Source organism: Tursiops truncatus, chromosome 5 (assembly GCF_011762595.2).
Source record: "Tursiops truncatus isolate mTurTru1 chromosome 5, mTurTru1.mat.Y, whole genome shotgun sequence".
Lineage (NCBI taxonomy): Eukaryota > Metazoa > Chordata > Mammalia > Artiodactyla > Delphinidae > Tursiops > Tursiops truncatus.
In genome coordinates this window covers 2,419,534-2,439,654 of record NC_047038.1, presented here as the reverse complement: position 1 = coordinate 2,439,654, position 20,121 = coordinate 2,419,534, and the positions used below count along the sequence as shown (strand labels likewise).

Genomic DNA, 20,121 nt, shown 5'->3' with positions numbered 1-20,121 from the left:
TTAGGTGAGCTGAGCGGCTCCGAGCCGCCATGCCAGCTCCAAGGCCCTTCTCCCACCCCTTCCCCCCCCCACCTCTGTGGCATGAGATGGAGGAGGGGCTGGTGGGCTGGCTGGGCTCTCCCTGGTCTGGCGCTGAGTTATGGGGTAGAGACGGCAGGGCAGAGGGGATGGTGCCCTGGCCTCTGACCTGAGCTCCTGGCCCTGCAGGTCAGGGTTGGCAAGAGCCCGACGGCCCACAGGGCTCCACGTGCGGCGAGAGGGACCAGCTCAGGGTCAGGTCCACAGCACGCATGGTTCCAAGAGGGTCCCCCGGGTGCTGTGTTCCCGTCTTGGCCACGTCTGATCTCGGCTTCAGCACTGGGACCTGCCACGTGCAGACACCCGTTAGCTGTGCTTACAAGAAAAGCCCAGGGTAGCCTGCCAGGCCTGTCAGGGCACCATGAACACGAGTGGGGAGGTGGCCCCGTGACAGGCAGCTCGGGTGCAGCCTCGTTCCTCCGTGGGTCGCTTGGCCCGGCGCCAGGCCTGTCCAGCACAGGAGGGAACCCTAACCTGGGCCTTCATGTCATGCCTGCCACCGGCCCAACCGGCTGTTGTGTCCCTCAGCCCCGGCCAGGCTTCGGGCAGGGCTGGGGCAAATGCACTGAGACACCTGTCGGGCCCAAGGGAGGACTCGGTGCCGGGCTTCCAGGCTGCTTCTGGGAACTCAGAGCTCACAGCCACGCACTCGGGCACTGGGTCCCCCATGTGCACGCATGGCCCAGCCAGGCTCACGCTGGGGGGCGGTGCAAAGTTGGCCCAGGACGTGGAATCGAATGGGGTGGAGCTGACAGCCTAGAGGCAACTCCTGGCTTCAGACGTGTGCAGGGGAAACGGAGGGGCCTTCACTGTGGTTTGTCCTCGCTCTGGCCCTGGAGGAGACGGGTGAGGCGGAAGCCCCCCGATTCAGGGGCAGTGGCAGCACTGTTCAGTCGTAGCTTCTAGACGATCACTTTGAAGTAAAGGGTGTTTGCGTGAGGGCACAGACATGCCTGTGGCTCAGTGAGCTCTCCCACAAGTGCTGGGGCCCCACCCCTGCTCAAGAAGTGCAGGGCCCCGGGCTCCCCAGGACCCCCTTCCCCAGCACTCCGCTTTCCTAGAGCTAACCCCCTGCACATGTTCCCAAAGCTGTATGTTGGAACCTAATCCCCGAGGTGATGGTACCAGGAGGTGGGACCTTTGGGAGGTGATTAGGTCATGAGATTGGGGTTCTTGTGAACAGGATCAGAGACCCCAGAGCTCCCTCGCCCCCTCCCACTGTGAGGACACAGAGAACCAAGAAGCTGGCCCTGCCAGACACCAAGCCTCCACGGCATGACCCTGGGCTCTGAACTCCAGAACTGAAAGTGACCGGATGCTGTTTACGCCCAGGCTATGGTTTTCTGTTACAGTGGTCCAGTGGACTAAGAAACCACTCTTAGTAAGGTTGGATTTCCCTGTTCAAGCTTCATAAACATGCAGTTATAGTGGAGGGGGGGGTGTCTGTGTCTGTCGGGGTGTGTGTGTGTGTGTGTGTGTGTGTGTGTGTGTGTGTGTGTGGTCTGGCTTCCAGTAGATGTGCTGGTGAGATTCAACAATGTCGAGCAGGAATTTGTTCCTTTTCGCTGCTACGTAGTATTCTGTTATGGGGCGTATCACACTTTGATTTTACTCCGTTCTGCTGTTGAACACTTGAGTTGTTTCCAGTTTTGTACGTAACATCAGTTAGAAATGACTGTGGTGAACATTCGTGGGTGGGGGTGGAGCTGCTGCCTCCCAAGCACCTTGCTTTCCTCCCCTGGGTTTCCCTCAGGTGCTTTAACGAGGTCCCTGTTGATGGGCAGTTAGGTGTCCTCAACATAATAAAGCCCACAGCTAACATCAAAAGCTGAAAGCTTTTGCTCTAAAATCAGGAACAAGACAAGGATACCCGCTCTCACCACTTCTATTCAACATGGTATTGGCAGTCCTAGCCACAGCAATTCGGCAACAAAAAGAAAGAAAAGGCATCCAAATTGGAAAGGAAGAAGTAAAACTCACTTCTTGCAGATGACATGAAATTATACATAGAAAAAAACTAAAGACTACATCCAAAAACTGTTAGAACTGATAAACGAATTCAGTAAAGCTGCAGGGTACAAAATTAATATACAGAAATCTGTTGTGTTTCTATATACAGTGAAAGTAAACTACCAGAAAGAGAAATGAAGAAAACGGTCCCATTTATAATTGAAATAATTCAAAGAGAATAATTCAAAGAGAATAAAATACCTAGGAATAAGTTTAACCAAGGAGGTGAAAGTCCTGTACACTGAAAACTGTAAGACATTGATGAAAGAAACTGAGGAAGACACAAATAAATGGAAAGATATTCCATGCTCATGGACTGGAAGAATTAATATTGTTTAAATGCCCATACTACCCAAAGCAATCTATAGATTCAGTGCAGTCCTCTAAAAATTCCAATGACATTTTTCACAGAAACAGAACAAACAATCCTAAACTCTTTATGGAACCACAAAAGACCCCAAATTGCCAAGTCAATCTTGAGAAAGACAAAGCTGAAGGCTTCATGCTCTGTGATTTCAAACTATATTACAAGCCTCTAGTAATCAAAACAATATGGTATTGGCATAAAACAGACACGTAGATCAATGGAACAGAATAGACCGGAAATAAACCCACACTTATGTGGTCAGTTAATTTACAACAGAGGAGCCAAGAATATACAATGGGGAAAGGACAGTCTCTTCAATAAATGGTGTTGGGAAAACTGGACCACTATCTTACACCATGTACAAAATTTAGCTCAAAATGGATTAAAAAACGTTAAGACTTGAAACCATAAAACTCCTAAAAGAAAACAGTAAGCTCCCTGGCATTGGTCTCGGCAATGATTTTTTGGATCTGACACCAAAAGCAAAGGCAACCAAAGCAAAAATAAATAAGTGGAACTACATCAAACTAAAAAGCTTCTGCACAGCAAAGGAGACCATCAACAAGATGAAAAGGGAACCTACGGAATGGGAGAAAATATCTGTGAACCACATATCCGATAAGGAGTTAATATCTAAAATATATAAAGAACGCATATAACTCAGTAAAAAGCAAACAATCCAGTTACAAGTGGGCAGAAGACCTGAATAGACATTTTCCCAAAAAAGACACACAAATGGCCCACAGATACATGAAAAGGTGCCCAACATCACTAATCATTAAGTTTTGTTTTTTGTTGGTTTTCCTATTTTTGGTCACGCCCTGAGGCACGCGGGATCTTAGTTCCCTGACCGGGGATTGAACCCGTGCCCCCTGCAGTGGAAGCGCAGAGTCCTAACCACTGGACCACCAGGGAATTCCATCGTCACTAATCATTAGGGAAATGCAAATCAAGATCACAGAGAGACATCACCTCACATATTAGAATGACTATTATCCAAAAGACAACAGATAACGAATGTCGACTAGGATGTGGAGAAAGGGAACCCTTGTGCACTGTTGGTGGGAATGTAAATGGCTGCAGCCTCTGTGGAAAACTGTGGAGATTCCTCAAAAAATTAAAAATAGAACTACCATATGATCCAGCAGTTCCACTTCTGGGTATTTATCTGAAGGAAATGAAAACACTAACTCAGAAAGATATCTGCACCCCTGTGTTCATCCCAGCATTATCTACAACTGCCAAGATACAGAAGCAACTGAAGCGCCCATCCGTGGATGAATGGATAGAAGATGTGGTACAAACATACAACGGAATGTTACTCAGCCATTAAAAAGACGGAGCCCTGCCATCTGTGACAACATGGGTGCCCCTAGAGGGCATTGTGCTAAGTGAAGGAAGACAGGCAGAAAGATGAATATATGATCTCACATGTATGTGGAACCTTTAAAAAAAAAAAAAAAACTGAACTGATACAGAGATCAGATGTGTGGTTGCCAGAGGCGGAAGGCAGGGAGTGGATGACGCGACGAAGGGGGTCAAAAGGCACGAACTTCCGATTATAAACTAAGTCACAGGATGTAATGTACGACACGGCAGCTCTAGTTAACAATGCTGTAGTGTGTACTGACAGCTGACGGGAAGTTGGTCTTCAGAGTTCTCGTCACATTCCGTGACTCTGTGAGGTGCTGGATGTTAAGTAGACTTACTGTGGCGACCATTTCACAATATATACAAATACAGAATCGTTACGCTGTCCACCTAAAACTCATATAATTTGTCAATTAAACCTCAACAAAACAATAATAAGGTGTTGTGTCTGACACTGATATTCCAGAATTAGGACGCTAAACCCAGCACAGCACTGGAGGCCCCCCAGCCTCCAGGGCACCTCTCTGCCGGATCTGTGTCCAGCGCCCTGCACAGTCTAGCCTGAGGAGGGTCCAGCCTGGGGACCTGAGGGCACAGGGCATGACAGGACATGAGGGGAGTGGGAAGGGCAGTGATGAGGGTGTCACTGCAGGGGTGCTGGGCCAAGGATGCCCCTTCCCTCTCAGCAAAGGTGGGGAGCCCTTCCCAGACTTGAGTTGGGGTCCAGGGTCCCTGAGACCTCCTCCCACGACCACACAGTGGCCCGTGGGCCTCAGCCCTGGTGGCTGTGACAGCTTTGCCGAGGTGACCCTGCTGGACTTGGCCACCAAGTGCTGGCTAGCCGCCCCTCGCAGCTCTGGAGGAAGGGCAGGCAGTTGTCTGGTCCCCACTTGGCCCTGTGTGGCCGCCCTAGCTGGCTTAGCCCTAGCGCCCCTGAGCCTCGCTGGCCGGAGGGCAGCCATCGTACGTCAGGACAAACCCCTGCCCTTGGCATTCGTGCCCCGTGGCCCCTGCACAGACTCCCGGCTCCCCGACCGCCCCTCTCGTGGCGCCCTTGGCCAGGCCCGGCTGACCCCGCAGGGAACGGCTCTGCCTCCCGTGACCGTGTTGCTGCAGGTGCACGCTGCCCAGGAGACCCCTCGGCCACCCACAGCGCCGGAGGGGGTGCGGAGACCCTTCCTCGATGCCCCACGCATCCATGGCCCTGTGTTAGCCTCACGGAAGCTCAGCAGGCTCATCTCGTTTGGAAAACGGGAGCCCCCAGACGCCAGCCACTCAAGGTCACTGGTAAGGCCCGGGACCCCCAGTTGCCTGTCCCCGAGCAGGCGCGTGCAGCCTGCCCAGGGCATGGAGGTCGGCCCCCCTCCCACCCGAGGGAACCCTGACACAGCTGAAGCCCCGGACTGGGGTGCACTGGCCACGCTTTGCCCCCACTTGTGCCTTAAAAGTGAAGCCTGCTACCCTGGAGTCCCATCCAGGGCGTGTGGAAACCAGACCTGTTTGTTGAGCACCCCGGGGCCTTCGCAGCCCACGACGCACTTTGCCGCCACAGGCTCGGCAGGGGAGGGGGACTGAAGTTCTGGCCCCACTGGCCTGAGGGACCCGCCGCCAGGAGGAGGAGGTGTGGGGTGCAGCCGCTTGGGCTCCCCACGGGCAGGCTAACCACGGCTCGCTGGGTCCGGGCTGGGATCGCGGCAGGAGGCAGGGAGGGATGGGTCTGCGTGGGCCCTGGTCAGGATCCCCACCAGGCAGAGCAGGGCCCCATCTCATCTCTGAGGCCCGGGTGGGACAGCCCGGCTTGGCGAGGAGGACAGGAAGCCCACCGCCAACTCCAGGAACTTCCCACCATCCGGACTCCCATTGGCCAGTGGAGGGGGAACCAGCCCACCGGCCCGCTGAGCCCTGGACCCCCCAAGGCCACAGGGAGAGCCCCACCCAGCCACCAGGAGTCCCTCCGTGTGTCCAGAGGCACGTGGCACGAGGCCTCACCCTCAGGAAATAACTGGCCGGTCGACAGTGGAACACGAGTGATTTTAAACCATTTACAGAACTAACTAAATGGGTCCCGAGAAGCGGGCAGTCAGCTGAGCGCGCGAGCGCCATGCCATCCAGGCGCAGGGCAGCAGTGACCCAGAGGGGACGGCGGGGGCCCTGCAGAGGGCGCCACGTGGTGGGGCCTGGCCGGGTCCCCCGTGGTTGGGGACATGCGTTTGGCTGGGACACATCGTCGTCACCGGGCCGCCGCCTCCAGGGAAGGCGCGGGCAGGTCGCATCCCAGAACCGGAGACTGCTCGCCAGACGCCGCCTCAGGTCCACCTGGAGCCGCCCGACACCTGTCCAGGCGGCACCTCCCGCCGGCCTGGGGACCAGAGCAGGCGTCAGAGGAGCGCCCCGGAGCCGTCCACCCGCCCCCACCCCCGCCCCGGGCCCGGGCAGCGCGCCCACCCTCGGCTCGGAGCCTGAGCGCCGGGACGCAGCAGAGGTGCCGCGGGGCCGCTCCCTCGAGCCGACGGGTCGCGTCGCAGTCCGGCCGCCTCACCGCGGGGTCCCCTTCCGCCTCTGCTCCAGCGCCGGCAGCCTCTCCTCCCGGGCCTGCGCGTGCCGGGCCCCCGCCCTGTGCGCCGCCTCTGTGGCCAAGATGTCGATCTGCGCGTAGCGGGAAGCACCGGCCCCTGCGAGCAGCCCCAGGTGAGCCGGCGGGGGCGCACCCACCCCGCGCTCCGGCCAGGGCCTGAGCGCCGGCTTCGGGGCTGTGAGGGGGTGCCCGCGAGCCCCTGGCCCAGGGCCGATGCGCCCGGGGCTCAAGGCCCCTGTGGACCCACCTCGGATGCCCGCGCCGCCCTCCTGGAGCTGCAGGCCCGAGTAGTGCAGCTGCCTTGGGGGGGAAGGGCTGGCGGGGACGTTCACATATGTGGGCGCCTCACTGCACGGCCTCTCGGGTCCTGCGGGGAGAGGGGCTGTGAGTCCCCAGGCGGTGGCCGAGGCTGAGCTGACCCCCTAGACTGTTCGGGAAAGAGCTCCCCACTGCCCACCCCTCAAGTGTCCCGCTCTCCTCCTCTCCAGGGCCTGGGGAGCCTCCCCGACTCCCCCGTTTTCCTGGCCATCTTTTCCCACCCCACCCACGTCCCTCCCTGACCGGGGTGCCCCTGCCCCCCACAACGGGCTGACCAGGGATGCCCCCTATGGCCCGCTGGACACACGTCCATCTTCAGCCCCTGGCCGCCCACCCTCAAACATCCCTCCCGGCCACTTCCTCCTTGGCTTCCAGGTGCCCTGCCCCTCCCAGGCAGGATGCCCCCCGCCCTCGGCTGTCCTCCCGGCTCACCCCATCTGCTTCAGGGACCCTCTTTGGACCGGTGAGTCCCCACAGAGCATCGTTCCCTGAGCGCAGGCCCACACTTCCATCCACTGTGACACCTCCTCCAGGGTGGCCCCAGGCACTTCAAGTCCCCTCCCCCATCCAAGAAACTGCCCCCTGCCTCCCCCATTTCCTAGAAGTCGATGGTTTCACTCAGCAAACGCCAACGGGGCTCCGGGCAGGTGCGACAGGAGCGTGGGGGGCGGGGGGGGACCCAGAGTGCCTGGCTGCACACCCGATCCACCTTTCCCCCACCTGCCCAAGAGCTCTGCCTGTTGGGCCCCGGGGTGGCTGCAGGAGACCAGGCTCACGACCCTGCCTGGCCACTCACCGGCAGCCGAACCACAGCGGGTGGTGAGCCAGAGCCATCCCAGAGGGCAGGAGCCCAGGTCCTCCCTCCTCCCTGAGGGCCCCATCTCGCGACACAGCCAGGCCTAGGGACTCGCGCAAATCCACCTGGCCAGCTCCCGGCCCCAAGGGATTCAGGGGCCGGGATTCTGGTGGGGGTGGGATCTGGGGGGAGTGGGATTCCGGGAGGGGGGAGTCAGGAGGGGGGTGGGATCAGGTGGGGGGTTGAAGCTCCCACAGGACAGCCTGTCTCTGGCCACCTGCCCACAGGTCCGGGGGAGCTGAGCCCGGGAGGGTCCTGGCTCTGCCGGCACCGGGCACTGGAGCGCCAACCAGCCCAAGGGGCTTCAGTGGGCAGACGCCACCCCACTCGCTGCCACGTACTGGCACCGGGCACCACTGCGGGCACCACCTTCTGGAGGCCCGCACCTGCACTGAAGCCTGCCACCTCATCCCTTACCTCCCCAGCAAGGCCAGAGGGCGTCCTCCTTGCTCAGCAGGGAGACTGAGGCCAGAGAGACCCTGTGTTCCCAAGTCAGCCAGCCTGGTGGGAACGGCCAAAGCTGGGGGTGGGGACGGCAGCCAGAGCGGGCTGTACCCGGGGCTGACCTGCGGCGACAGGGAGGGAAGGAGGAAGGCTTCTGTTGGACACAGACCCTCTCCCGTGTAACCCGAGATGACAGGCAGAGGCGCCCAGGGAGGCACCTAGACCGGGGGTCCAGGGGAAATCTGGGCAGGCTGCCTGGAGAAGGGGGCACACGCTGAGGGGTGAAGCTGGGGAGCGGGGAGCGGGAAGGCCTGATTGAAGCTGGGAGAGCCCATCAGGGGCTGAGACGGGGTCTGAGGGGCGTCTAGGAAGGAGGCCCAGCCTCCTGAAAGCTGAAAGGAGGGCTGTGGCTTGACCTGAGGTCACGTGGACAAGCTCCCCGTGGCTCAGCAGCTAGTTTTAGGGCTGGATCCGCATTTTCCACAGTGGAAGCAGGAGAGTGGGTGGAGGGTTTGGGGCAGCCCAGCATCTCCAGGGTCACACCAGGCAGCACAGGAAGGCTGCCATCCCGCCTTGGTCTCTAGCAGCGTCTGCGGGGGCAGGGGCGCCCCTCTGGTGGCTGCCCCCCAGCCCTGGCTCCCCCAGGCTCCCCTTTACCTCCCATCTCCCTCCCTGATCCTTCAGACTGAGCCAGCATCTCGGGAGCTGTCTCAAATACTCTCTGGGCCAAGCAGAGATCGGGTGGGTCTGTCCTGACCTCTCCCTGGCCACACAGCAGACCCGGCCCGACCACACTGGGTGTCTCACCCATCACCGCTCTCTGGCCACGCTGTCCTGGGTCTGATTCATCTCTGCTTCCACCAGACCCAGGGCCCCCTCCTCCCCCAGGCCCCCCACCCCAGAGGAAAGGTTCCTTTCCTCCAGTAGATCCTGACACCTATCCCCTGCCTGTCCCCTGGAACACGCACTCTGTCTGGGTAAAAGGGGGAGCGGGGGGGTGGACAGCAGGCAGGAGGCATCCGGGACCATCTGGGAAGGCTGCCCACTGCCCAGCGTCATCAGGGAGTGGTCCTCAGGGCCCCATCCTGACCCAGGGAACCCTAGGCTGGCCGGCATGGGGCTTTCCTGTGGCCACTGTCTGACCCTGCATGCCCGTGGCCTTGCCCTTCCCCTCCTGCGCCCTCCACTCTGGACGGGCCTGGGCCTTGCTTGGCCCACAGGGTCTAGCCCCAAACAGGCACCATGCTCCTCTGAAGAGGAAATAAAAAGATCCCGCCCCAGGCTGGAGGTGGCCTCTACTCCACTGAGAAAATGAGGCACAGAGCACACCCCCGACCTCCAGCCACGCCACCCGAGGCCAACCTCCCCCGACTTGCAGCCTCTCCCGGATTCCCAGGCCTTCCCCTGGGTCAGAGCCAGCATCTGCCCAGCCGTCACCTCTTAACGGGGCTTCTCCAAGGGGACCCCATGTCTCGCCCTGGCTCCCTGCCTGGGCTTCCTCCCACCAAGGTCACCAACGCCCCTGCCTGCTCCTGGGTCCCCAGAGCATCGTCACCTCTGTTCTCTGTCACCTGGAGGACGAGCCTCCCTCTTAAAGGCTGCAGCTCCAGGCCAGAGCTGACCCTGCCCGCTCTGACCACGCACCGTCCCGGGCAGGCTGGCCACCTTGTCCTCAACTCGCTGCCTGGCACCATCGCACCCCAGCCGGGGCTCACCCCGGCTGCACACTGCCGCCCTGCCGCCCACTGTCACCCCCTCCCCGCTGCACCCTCCTCCCGCTGACCCCCCGCTGTCTTGTCTGGCACAGACTTTCTGGCTGGGCTGTGACTGCGGCCACTGTGACCCCACGTCCCTCGTCCCGAGGCGTGCCAAAGCCAAGGCCTACCTGAGTGCATCCCCGGGAGCCCAGCGGGTGAGGCAGCAGCTCCCTAGACCAAGGAGAACACATGTCAGTCTGTCCATCCGGCTCCCGCTCACCCGGCACCCAGCCCAAGAGCCAGGATGCTACCCAGGAGTCCCAAAGGGCCACCCGCCAGGGAGACCAGCCAGGGGCCCGACTCCTCTCCAGGGGTCCCTGCCCACCCTGACACCCACAAACCCATCTGGGGTGAGGCATCAGCAGCTCGGGCCTCCAGAACACATGTGGCCTGGCTGCTCTCGTCAGTGTTGGTGGCCGTGTGTCACGCTGCCAGCTGTGCGGCAGGGTTTGTAGCCGTGAGATGCACGAGGGCTGTCACGTCACCCCCGGCCCCGGGCACTGCCGGCCTGCTCTAAGCAGGGCATCCCGGCTGAGCCACTCCTGGGGGCCCCGTGAGATGGGTCAAGGCCCCCAGACCGCAGGGTGGCCACTTGGAGGTGCCTGATTGGAGGCACAGAAAGACTCCGAGAAGGAAAGGGGTTCAGGGGCTTCAGAGCTGGGGGCAGTGTCTGCCGGCAGACTGGGAGGGAGGGACGGTGCCCACTGCCGGCACGTTCACTGCTGCCTGAGCCTCCATGCCCCAAACCAGTAGGAGCTGGGCCAGCCAGGGCCAGGGGCACCTGACGGGAAAGGGCCCGGCATCCCCGGCGCTTCTGAGGAGGACAGCCCGGCAGTGGGGTCTCATGGGGGGCTGCGGGCTGGCATCGGGGTGCAGAAGCCTGACCCGCTCTCTGGGAGGTCAAAGGGGCTGCCCAAACTCAGGACACAGCACCTCGACCCTGGTCCCTGCCAGGCTGCTGGGCACCTGGGCTGGCCTAACCCATCACCTTGTGTAAAGGCGCCCGGGCAGGCTTGGGGACTTGGGGAGGGTGTGTCTGACCTCCAACACCTGGGACAAGAGCCGACCGCCCTCAGGAGCCCCATCACTAGCTGCTCAGAGCCCCACCCACAGACGGCACCTGCTGTGCCGGCGGCGAGTCCTGCGGGCACAGCGTCAGACCCGAAGGACGAAACCACGTGCCGCGGGAGATGAGCAAACGCGGCGCCTCCTGTCCCCTCCCGCTGGGCGCCAGGGCCAGGTGGGGGCAGGTGGGTGCACGGGGCCTGGGGAGGCGAGGACGACTCTCTGGTTGCCCCCAGCCCTGCCATTCCTGGCACCTGAGAAGCCCACCCCACCCCAGGGAGGGTGAGTGAAGCTGGTGGCCCCAGGAGTGCAGAAGCAGGTGTTCCCAGCCAGGGGCGCGAGGCCCACCCCGTGAGCTCCGGAAAGATAGGGGATGAGGCCAAAATCTTCCCGCGGGGCTACCCTGGCGGCGCACCTGGCCGCACCCGATGAGAGGCTCCGTGCCTCTGGGCTGCCCTGGGCTGCAGGGGAAACTGAGGCACACCCTCCAGGGGGCTAGGCCCTCCTCCTGAGCCGCCCCATCGCCTCCCCAAAGGGCTGTGGTGGTCAGTGGCCACTCCCATGGAGGGCCCCTCCCTCCTCTGGGCCCAGGCCCTGGCCACGCCCCTCCAGCCCAGAGCCTGTCCCCTCCGGAAACTTGCTCCGACCGCGCCCGAGCCCTCACCTGGCGGCCCTCGGTCCACCCCTCCCGCCACACCCCTCAGATGGCTCTTCCCTGAAGTCCCGGCCATCGACCTCGGTCCAGGAGACCAGAGGTCACAGCCAGGGTTCCCGCACAGGCCAGGGGAAGGCCGAAAGCCCAGCTCCAGCCCTCCCTGGCTTCACGTGGAGGGCAAGTCCCTCGGCCGCCGGGGCTACCACCTGCTCTGGTGGAGGGAGGGCCGTCTGCAGGGCACATGGGAGCGCAGCGGGGCTGGGCCTGGAAGATGAGGGCTCTGGCGGGAGCGGGCTGCCCAGGCCTCCAGGGCCGCTCCCCACAGCCCGCAGCACCAGCACCTCCCAGCCTCTTTCTTTTGCGACAAGGCTGGTGGGTCCCTCTGGGGAGGCGACAGTAGCAGTGAGTCGAGCCCCTTTGGCAGGCAGCCACCGAGCACTTCCATACAACGTCTCAGCAGGCCCCTCGGGGCCCAGGCAGGCGGACTGCTGTCCTCTCTACGGAGGAGGCCCAGACGGGGGCAATGAGTTGCTGGGGGCCGCCCAGCCAGCGGGCAGGGCCCCAGCTTGCCCTTCCCTGCACTGCAGTGTCGCAGGAACCGGGCCAGAACCCCGGCCCTCAGCGTCCACAGGGACCTGGGCCCCCCGGCTCTCTAACAGGGCGGTGAACAGGGTGAAGTGGGTGTGACGGTGGGATGTGGCTTCCCGGGATGTGCAGGGGGACCCTGATGGGGTCCCTGGAGCTCTGCTGCCCACATAGGGGAGACTAGGGGTGGGGAGGGTGCTCCAGGCTCTGAGCCAGGACCCTCACTGGCCCAGGAGGTAGGGTGTCCACCCTCACTGGACACCGGGAGCCACCTGCCTGAGCCTAAGGGACCACTGAGGACCACATTGTGCTCTCCAGCGAACGTGTGCACACACATCACACAGGCCACACACGTGCGTGGGCACACGCACACACCTGGCACCCAAGCACAGATCACACCACACATGTAACACGCGTGCACACAGGATGCGCACAGCCACACACAAGTGCATGCAAATGCATGCACGCCATGACGCACATGCACGTTGCGTGTCACACGTGTGTGCACGTCTCACGCACTGTACACATGCATGCGAATGAAAGCACTCCATGCACACATCGCACGCTGGCACACACACCACACACACGTGCACACGTGCACGAGGCCTGTGTGCTGCCTGAGGCTGCTCTCCTCGTTCACGCCTCCGGCGTGTTCAGGCTGAAGGCTGAACGGACAGGCGAGGCCTCTCCCTGCTCTGTGACCCACGGGCCACGGGAGGCCGAGCCCCTGGATTTCAGAGACAGTTAAAGGCCCCACTGGGAGGGCCGGGGTGGGAGGTGGACACAGCTGGCCACATGGAAAAGAACAAGACGATAAGAAAAAACAATTTTATTTCCAGTCTAAGAACGTATTACAAACAGTGTCAGGTGTGAAGAGCAACAGACGGCTTCAGCCAGCAGTGAAGGTACAAAGCGGAACGGTTACAGCTGAGCTGTGTGCGGGGCGCAGCCGGCCGGAGCCCAGATCGGACGGACACGGGCCTCGCCTTCCACGCGGGCGTCTGGAATCGTAGCGCGAACGGACAAACCAGGCCACGCAGCCAAAATCCATGCAGGAGAGCAGGCCGAGCCGACCGCGGAGGGCGTGGAGGAAGCGCGACGCCCGCAGGCGGCCCACCGGCAGTGCCTGGGGCCCCTGAATGCGAACGCCAGCCCGAGCCCCGCGTCCTCTGGTCCTGACCACCAGCCCCTGGCTCAGCTAGCAGGGCGGAGGGGGGCGCCCGGCAAGTGACCCCGACCCTGCCCTTCCCCGCCCGCCCCTCCCCCTGGAGCGCGCAGGTTCAGAAAATGGCGGCTGGGAGTGAGGCGTCGGGGTCCCGGGGTCCCGAGAGCCAGACCCCCAGCAGTCCCCGGGGCCTCCTGGGCCTCAGCAAACCCCCCAAAGGACAGACCACCTGTGCGCGCAAGCAGGTGAAGCCCCTCGGACACAACGCAACGCGCAGGGAGGTTAGTCTCAGGCTCCTGTTTGATTTGGGCACCTGGTCCTTGGGCTCTGCCCCGGACCCGGCCCCCCACCTTCCACAACGCACTCCCAGCTGCGGCCCTCCCTGCAGGCTGGACCCCCAGGCCCCCAGGCCGCCCCACGGCACGAGGGCAGCCCCACGAGGGCACCGCCCACCCGCAGCCGCCGCCCTCAGGGAGGCGCATTTACCTTCAGTCCTCCGCAGACGGGACACGTGGAAAAGAGAGCCGGAGGGGGCCCCGCGTGGGGGGCGCCCGCTTCCCAGGGCTCGCCCGGCCCCGACGGGGCCTCTGTCGCCTGTCCCCGCCGTCGCTCGCCCAGCCAGCCGGAGGGACACCCCGCCGCCAGCCGGCCGCCCGAGTCCCCGGCGGCTCCGTCGCTGGCGCTGCCCTGTGTGGCGGGGGGCTGGTCCCGGGCCGCCTGGCGCAGGCTGCGGGGCGTGTCGTAGTGGGGCCGCGGCGCGGAGGGCACCTGGTACTCGGCCGCCCCGGGGGCGCAGGCGCACAGGCCGGGCTCGGGCACCACGCCTCCCGGCAGGCTGAGCAGAGAGCCCAGCTCCTCGGCCCCGCGCCACACGTCCAGGCTGCTGCCTGCGAAGGACGAGAAGCTGCCCGAGTAGGAGGAGTGGCTGCCCGTGGCGATGCCGCTGTCCGAGGAGCTCTGGCGGCCGACCTCCTGCAGCTGCCGTGGCCGCAGCGGCCTGGGGGGTGGCCTCGAGGCACCTGCTGCGGCTTCCCCGGGGGCCTGGGCGGCCGCCAGCCCGAGACCCTCCGGCGACGCGCACGCCGAGGACGGGGACGGCTCTGGCCAGGGCACGAGCCGGCTGCTGGCGCTGACGTCTGAGTGGCTGGCCTCTGACGACGAGCTGGACAGGCTGCGGTCGTCCCCTGAACGGAGAGTCGGGGGCTGAGACTCCTGTGGGGCTTGGGCTGCCCGGGGTGGGCTGGGGAGCCTCGGTGGGAGCTGACGTCTAGCCCCCCCACGCCCCCGCCCTGCTGAGGGCCTGCGCTCTCCGGTCTCCAGTCGCCACCCTGGGACGGCTGACCCACACCCTGCCTGGACCTCCACGCCCAGCGTCACCCAGGACGGCCCCTTCGCCCACACCAGTCCCCTCCCTGCCGTCCCCCTGGGAACCAGACGTGAGCCCTTCCTCCGGGAAGGCGGCGGCCCTTGCGCACCTGAGCCCCCGGCTCTAGGGGCCTGGACGGAGAGGCTGCCGTCCCCACTCTGCACCCGTGGGACTGGCGACAATCACACAGGACAAAGGGCCCGCGGAGCTCCCCCGCCTCTGGCCCAGGAGACCCCGGTGCAGCCCCCCACCCACCACCCCCGGGAGCTGCAGCGTCCCCTCGAGGGCCTGCCGGCCCTTTCTGTCCGTCTCCCCGCGGAGCACAGCAGCTGAGGGGCCTCGCTCCCGGCAGCCAGCACCCCTGAGCCTTCTGTGTGGGCACAGACGGTGAAGCCACAGCCTCACCAGGCCACACCCCGGTGGCTGGGAAGGAATTCGAACCCAACCCCCCAGCCGGCACCCACGGGGCACCAGCATCCAGGCCCGAGCTTAGTGAGTGTGGCATCACAAGTGAGAGAACGAATGGACCCACAGAGGGAGGGGCATGAATGAACGAACAGGAGCTGGGAGGTTGCCTTAAAGGGAGAGCTGCGGCCCCAGGGCCACTGGCCCCCCCTCACGGCCCAGGCCATGGCCCTACCTGCGCTGCCCGGCCAGCCGGAGTGGGAGAGAAGGCTGAGCCGCTTCTCCAGCCGCAGGGCTTCCAGGGCCTCCTGGGCCACGCGCTCCTCCATGGCAGGGCCCCCGGCGCTCAGGTCTGCAGCAGAGGGGACGGTCAGCGAGGAGGCGTCCCCAGCCCTGTCCCCGCGGCCCACCCACTGCTCAGGACATCACAGTTACCCCAGCACTGACAGGGCTGTGTGGACCTCGGTCCAGTCGCAGCACCACGACAGAGCCCCTGGGAGCCCCAGCTCCTCCCCACGCCAGCACCCCAGCTGCCAGACACCAAGCTCAGGGTACCCAAACCACCCCCGTCCAGGTCCCCGGCCATCATCCTGTGTCCTGGGCCCAAGGACAGCCCCCCCTGACCACCAGCAGATGTCCCGTGCCCCAAAGTGGACAGTCCCTGCAGTGGACCAGGACACTGGCACACCCTCCTGCTGCTGGTGAGGCAGCAGGACGCTGGCACTGGACGAACTCACAGCCCCACCACTTGCCCTCCCCGAACCTCAGCCATGACTGCAAAACGTGGGAGCAGAGACAGTGCACACCACGCGCAATGGGACCAAGGTGGGAACGCACAGGACGCGCTTGGGGCAGGGTGGACCCCGGAACTCTGTCTTCTCCCCCTCCCCCTCCCCACTGTATGTGAGGCAGGTCCTGCCTCTGGTGCCCAAGTGCGTCTGACCGAGCAGCGGTCAGCTTGAGAAGACACCCCCAAATCTCAGAGTGTTAAGGCTGCTGACCCAGTGGAGGCCACATCTCAAAAGTCCCCAAAGATCACAGGCTTTCAACACGACACCGGCCAGGCTCAGCGAGCAGGGACCCACCAGCCCCGTCCACACCCCAGCTGTCCACACCCCCGCTGTCCACACCTGCCCCATCCACGCCCGCCCCCTTCTAATCCCGGCCACCCACACCACTGCCTGCGGCTGCAATGCGGTAAGCCGCCAGCAGAGGGCGCTGCCGCACCACCCAGCAGAGCCCGGGCGGCGAGGCTCCGGTCACAGGAACTGCCTCCTTCCTCCCCAGCCCGCCCCCCACCCCGCCCCCCGGGCCCGCTTGGGGGTTGCGGGGCTGAGGGGCCCACGCTGGGAGAAAGGGGACCTGGCACGTCGCCAGCCTCGCCAGCCCCTGTCTCCCTAGGAGGTCCACCTGCCCCCGACCTGGCTATGGTGCCCATGCAAGGAGGCCACGGATGTGAGCTCACTGACCACCTGCTGCCCGGCCACAGGCCTTGGTCTCCCACCTGGACAAGGGGACAAGCGCTGCTTCACTGGGGCGAGGGGAGTATCGGTGACCCTGGGTACCACCCACCTGGAGGGCCTCGGTCAAAGGAAGCTGCGATGACAAGGTCAGCCTTTGTCCCTGCCATGGGCTTGGGCCTCCCCGGCCTCCCCGAGGGAAGAAATGCCCAGGTAGCGTGGCCCTCCGCGGGCCAGCGCCATCCCTGGTCCAGGACTCTTGAAGAGCAGTGTCCCAGCCACAGCCAGGGAAGTGGGAGACAAGGCCAGGCCAGCTCATGCAGCCCTGGCACCTGCCAACCCGATGCGCTGAGACCCCAGCTCACAAGGCGACTTCCAGCCCGAACCCTGGCTCCCACGGAGCCAGCCTTGACCCCAGAGACCGCAGGCGACGGCCCAGCCCAGGTCTGGGAGACGGGCCGGCTCAGAAGGTCTTCGGGGCTCCGGGCTCGGGCCTCTTGCTGGCCCACCTGGTGCAGCTGCAGTAATTGTCCCAACCGAAAGCCTCGGCCTCTGAGCGTCCCAGCAGCTCAGACCCCGTGGAGGAGGGGCTGTGCCAGGGCGAATGCCCCCGGGAGCCCGAGATCAAGCAGCCCACCTGACCCTCCCGCCAGGCCGGGCTCCCCAACTCCGGCACCCACCTGGGAGAACAGGCCGCAGCCCAAAGGGGCCCTTGGTCGGGGAGATGCCACGGACAATGCAGTCGAACAGGAAACTGATCTGCTCTCCCTCGGCCGAGGATAGGAAGAAGACCCCAGCCCCTGCAGAGGGGGGACAGACCCCGGTGTCATCCTGGCCAGAGCTCGGGTCGGTGGGGCCCCTGCAGGGCGGGCTCAGGGCCGCTGCGCGGGGACTGCCCACAGAGGCCTGAGCCAACCCGTGAGACACCCCCCCCCCCCCGCCCCGAGCACCGCGGCGATGTCCCCACGGCACTGTGGTGACGTGAGCCATGCAGGCGGCTCAGGCCACACGCTGGCTCTCCCAGGCCTGAGGACACCATCCCGGCCTGAGTCCGGTCTGCACGGCCTCAGCAAGGTGGGAGAGGGCGTCCTGCCCGCTGGCCCCAAGCCGTCAGCCATCTCTCGTCTCCCAGGCTGGTAAGAGGAGCTGGGGCGACTTCTGGAGGATGGGGGTCACAGAGTGGGCCGAGGAGGGCGTCCCGGCTGTGTGGAGAGCCCAGCAGCCCCTCCCTCTGGCCCACGCTCCTTTGAGGGGTGGGCGGCGGGTGCACTTCCAGGAGGGCGGCTGCGAGACCTGGTTTCCTCACCCGGGCTGTGGTGAGCGGAAGCTGGCAAGATACAGGCGGTGGCTCCTGCCCTGCAGACGAAGCAGCCTGGCCCACCTCAAAGCCCCTCCCCTCTTCCCGGGCTCGTCTTCTGTGGGGGGGGGCACTGGAGCCCCTGGCGCGCAGTTGCAGGGCTGAGATCCAGCCTCGGGGCTCCCACCCACAGAGGTGATTTTAAAAGACGCGCTTACATGCTGAGATACGGGAAAGTCATCGTGGCTTATACACGAGTTCACTTGAATTTGATGCTAACTAAAATAGCCGACTTGTGGTCTATCAAATGGTACATCTGCCTTAATTATTAGAGAAAAGGGCACGTCGACCCGCAGTAAAGACTGTCCACGTTAAACATAAAGATTAAATAAATGCCCCTCCTCCTTCGATGCTAAGCCCCCCTCCCAGGTGCCAAGGCCACGCTGACTCTCTGTGTACGCGCTGGTCTGTTTTTTTATTTTTATTATTTTTTGAAACCTTGAAGAAACGTCACCCTGACTTCTTTGATGGTCTTTGTTCTGACAAGATATAAAGCTGTGCTGAAAACCCTGCTTTTCCGGAGTCATCTGGGAAGCAGGTTTCCGGGCCCGTCCTCAGTTTGGCTCCAATAAAACTCTTTTCTTATTATTGATGGTTTATTGATTACTTCCGTTGACAGAGGGGAGGCCCGGCTGGGATCCCAGCCCAGGGGGCTCGGCTGGAGGGGGCACGTGGGTCTGCAAGACGCCAGGGCGCAGAGCGGCCGCAGGGCCCTGCGCTGGGCCGGAGCCCCGCCAGCGTCAATGAAGTCCCGCGGCCGAGTGAATGGGGCACCGGGTCACCGGGGCTGGACGCCCGGCGTGGCGTCACCACACAGGAATCCCTCGGTGCCTCGCCCTCCTCCCTCTGCCCAAAGAAAGGCCTGCTCCCTCTGGAAGGAGGGTGCCCGGGGCAGACGGGGAAGCGGCGCACTGAAACTGTCCCGGTCACGCTCACTGGCACCGAATCCCAGGGACCCGGGCCAGTCCCACACGTGGTGAGGCCGCCGTGCCCCTGGGCGGCCACCAGGGCCCAAACCGGTGACACGCCCGCTCGAGAGGTGAGAAAGCGGACGCCCAGAGAGGGGCCACGTCCTGGCACCACGGAGTGTCTGAGCAGACGCAGAGCCAGGCCCACCCTGGGGGCCCCCGGGGGCCCCAGAGGCTCGCTGCCCAGAGGGGCTGGGTTGGGGGATGGTCCCGGGACCTTGGCCGATGGCGGGCGGGCGGGGAGGAGGCCCCGTCCCGGCCACCCCCGCTCCCCGGGGCCAGGCCTCTAATCCGGAGCTTACGGTCAGCTGGCAGAGGCCTCGGCACAGTCAGTCCCCCGACTATAAAAAACCACATGACGGGGAGCGGGGCCGGCGGCATTCCACGGGAGTCTGCGAGCTCCCGAGCCTGAGCCTCACGACCAAGGGACGAGGCCTCCCGGACCAGCGGCGACCTCCCGCTGCCCCGTGGCTCCCCTCCCCACCCCAGGCTCTGGGGACAACAAGCTCCCCAGGTGTGCCCGGCCCGCCTGACACACCTCCCCTGGCGCGGCCGTCCCCCTCCACGACTCCCCGCAGCCACCCGTAACACCCCTTCGCCTGCTGAGACTGCTCGGGTGACATGGCCTTTCCTGACCCCTGACCCCTGACGGTTCACCCGGTGATGCTTTCAGGGGACACCTCCTCTGGGGCAGACCCCCCGACCTTTTACCTCCCGGGTCTGACGCTGTCCCGGCCGCCAGGCCCAGCACCTTGAGGCAGGACCACTTCTGAGTCGTCCGCAGTCCCCTGCGTCTAACCCAGGGCCAGGTGCCCAGGAGACCCCCGCGCTCAGTGTAGATGGAAAGGGGGGCGTGGAGGCAGCCGGGCCCCCTCCCCTCCCCAGGGAAGGGCTCTCTGCATTTCTTGTTTGCTTATCTGTTTTGGGGGAGGGGAGGCAAGCTAGGGCCTGGACCCGTTTTGCCACGTTGTACCGGTGTGGTCACTGTCACAACGCCCCCCCGTGCCTCCTCTCAACCACGTCCGTGAAGGCTCCACCCCGAGGCGGGCTCTCTCCCGGGGTCTGCGCCACAGGAAGTAACCGAGGGACGCTCCTTAGGGTTTGGGGCCGAGGCCTTAGGGGCTGGAGACCCCCACGTTTGCTCTCCGGGAACCAGCCACCCTGTGAGAAACCCGGCTGTCCTGCTGGAGGGCAAGGCCCCAGAGGAGAACTGAGGCGTCCCGGCCAACAGCCAGCACCAGGGCCCCAGGCCGTGCCTGAGGCCACCCACCAAACGCCACTGCCCGACTGACCCCAGTGCACCATGCAGAGGAGACCAC

At 63.8% G+C, this 20,121-nt stretch overlaps 1 protein-coding gene, 1 long non-coding RNA gene and 1 other non-coding gene across 9 annotated transcripts in view; 1 reads left to right on the top strand and 2 right to left on the bottom strand.

Annotated features, from left to right (window-relative positions):
• Positions 1-86: 86 nt before the first annotated feature.
• The window catches only part of DOK7 (docking protein 7), a 41,123-nt gene continuing 21,088 nt past the window's right edge, over positions 87-20,121 (bottom strand). For 2 of the 7 annotated variants that reach the window (XM_033856593.2, XM_033856592.2), the window contains exons 5-7: positions 17,158-17,277; positions 15,253-15,369; positions 12,896-14,430 (exon numbers count right to left, since the gene is read on the bottom strand). In XM_033856593.2, the coding sequence (XP_033712484.1) occupies positions 13,362-14,430; positions 15,253-15,369; positions 17,158-17,277 (1,306 nt within the window). In that variant the 3' untranslated portion in view covers positions 12,896-13,361. Of the gene's footprint in view, positions 6,784-6,874; positions 6,902-9,904; positions 9,948-12,895; positions 14,431-15,252; positions 15,370-17,157; positions 17,278-20,121 lie in introns of those variants that run through there. The other 5 variants (XM_033856597.2, XM_033856596.2, XM_073804788.1 and 2 more) reach the window with 4 other exon arrangements.
• Positions 3,298-3,370, bottom strand: TRNAG-UCC (transfer RNA glycine (anticodon UCC)). The gene has a single exon. It is a non-coding gene; the product is annotated as a tRNA-Gly (tRNA).
• On the top strand, positions 6,770-18,424 carry LOC117312362 (uncharacterized). The gene is made up of 2 exons (XR_012331834.1): positions 6,770-7,182; positions 12,921-18,424. It is a non-coding gene; the product is annotated as an uncharacterized lncRNA (long non-coding RNA).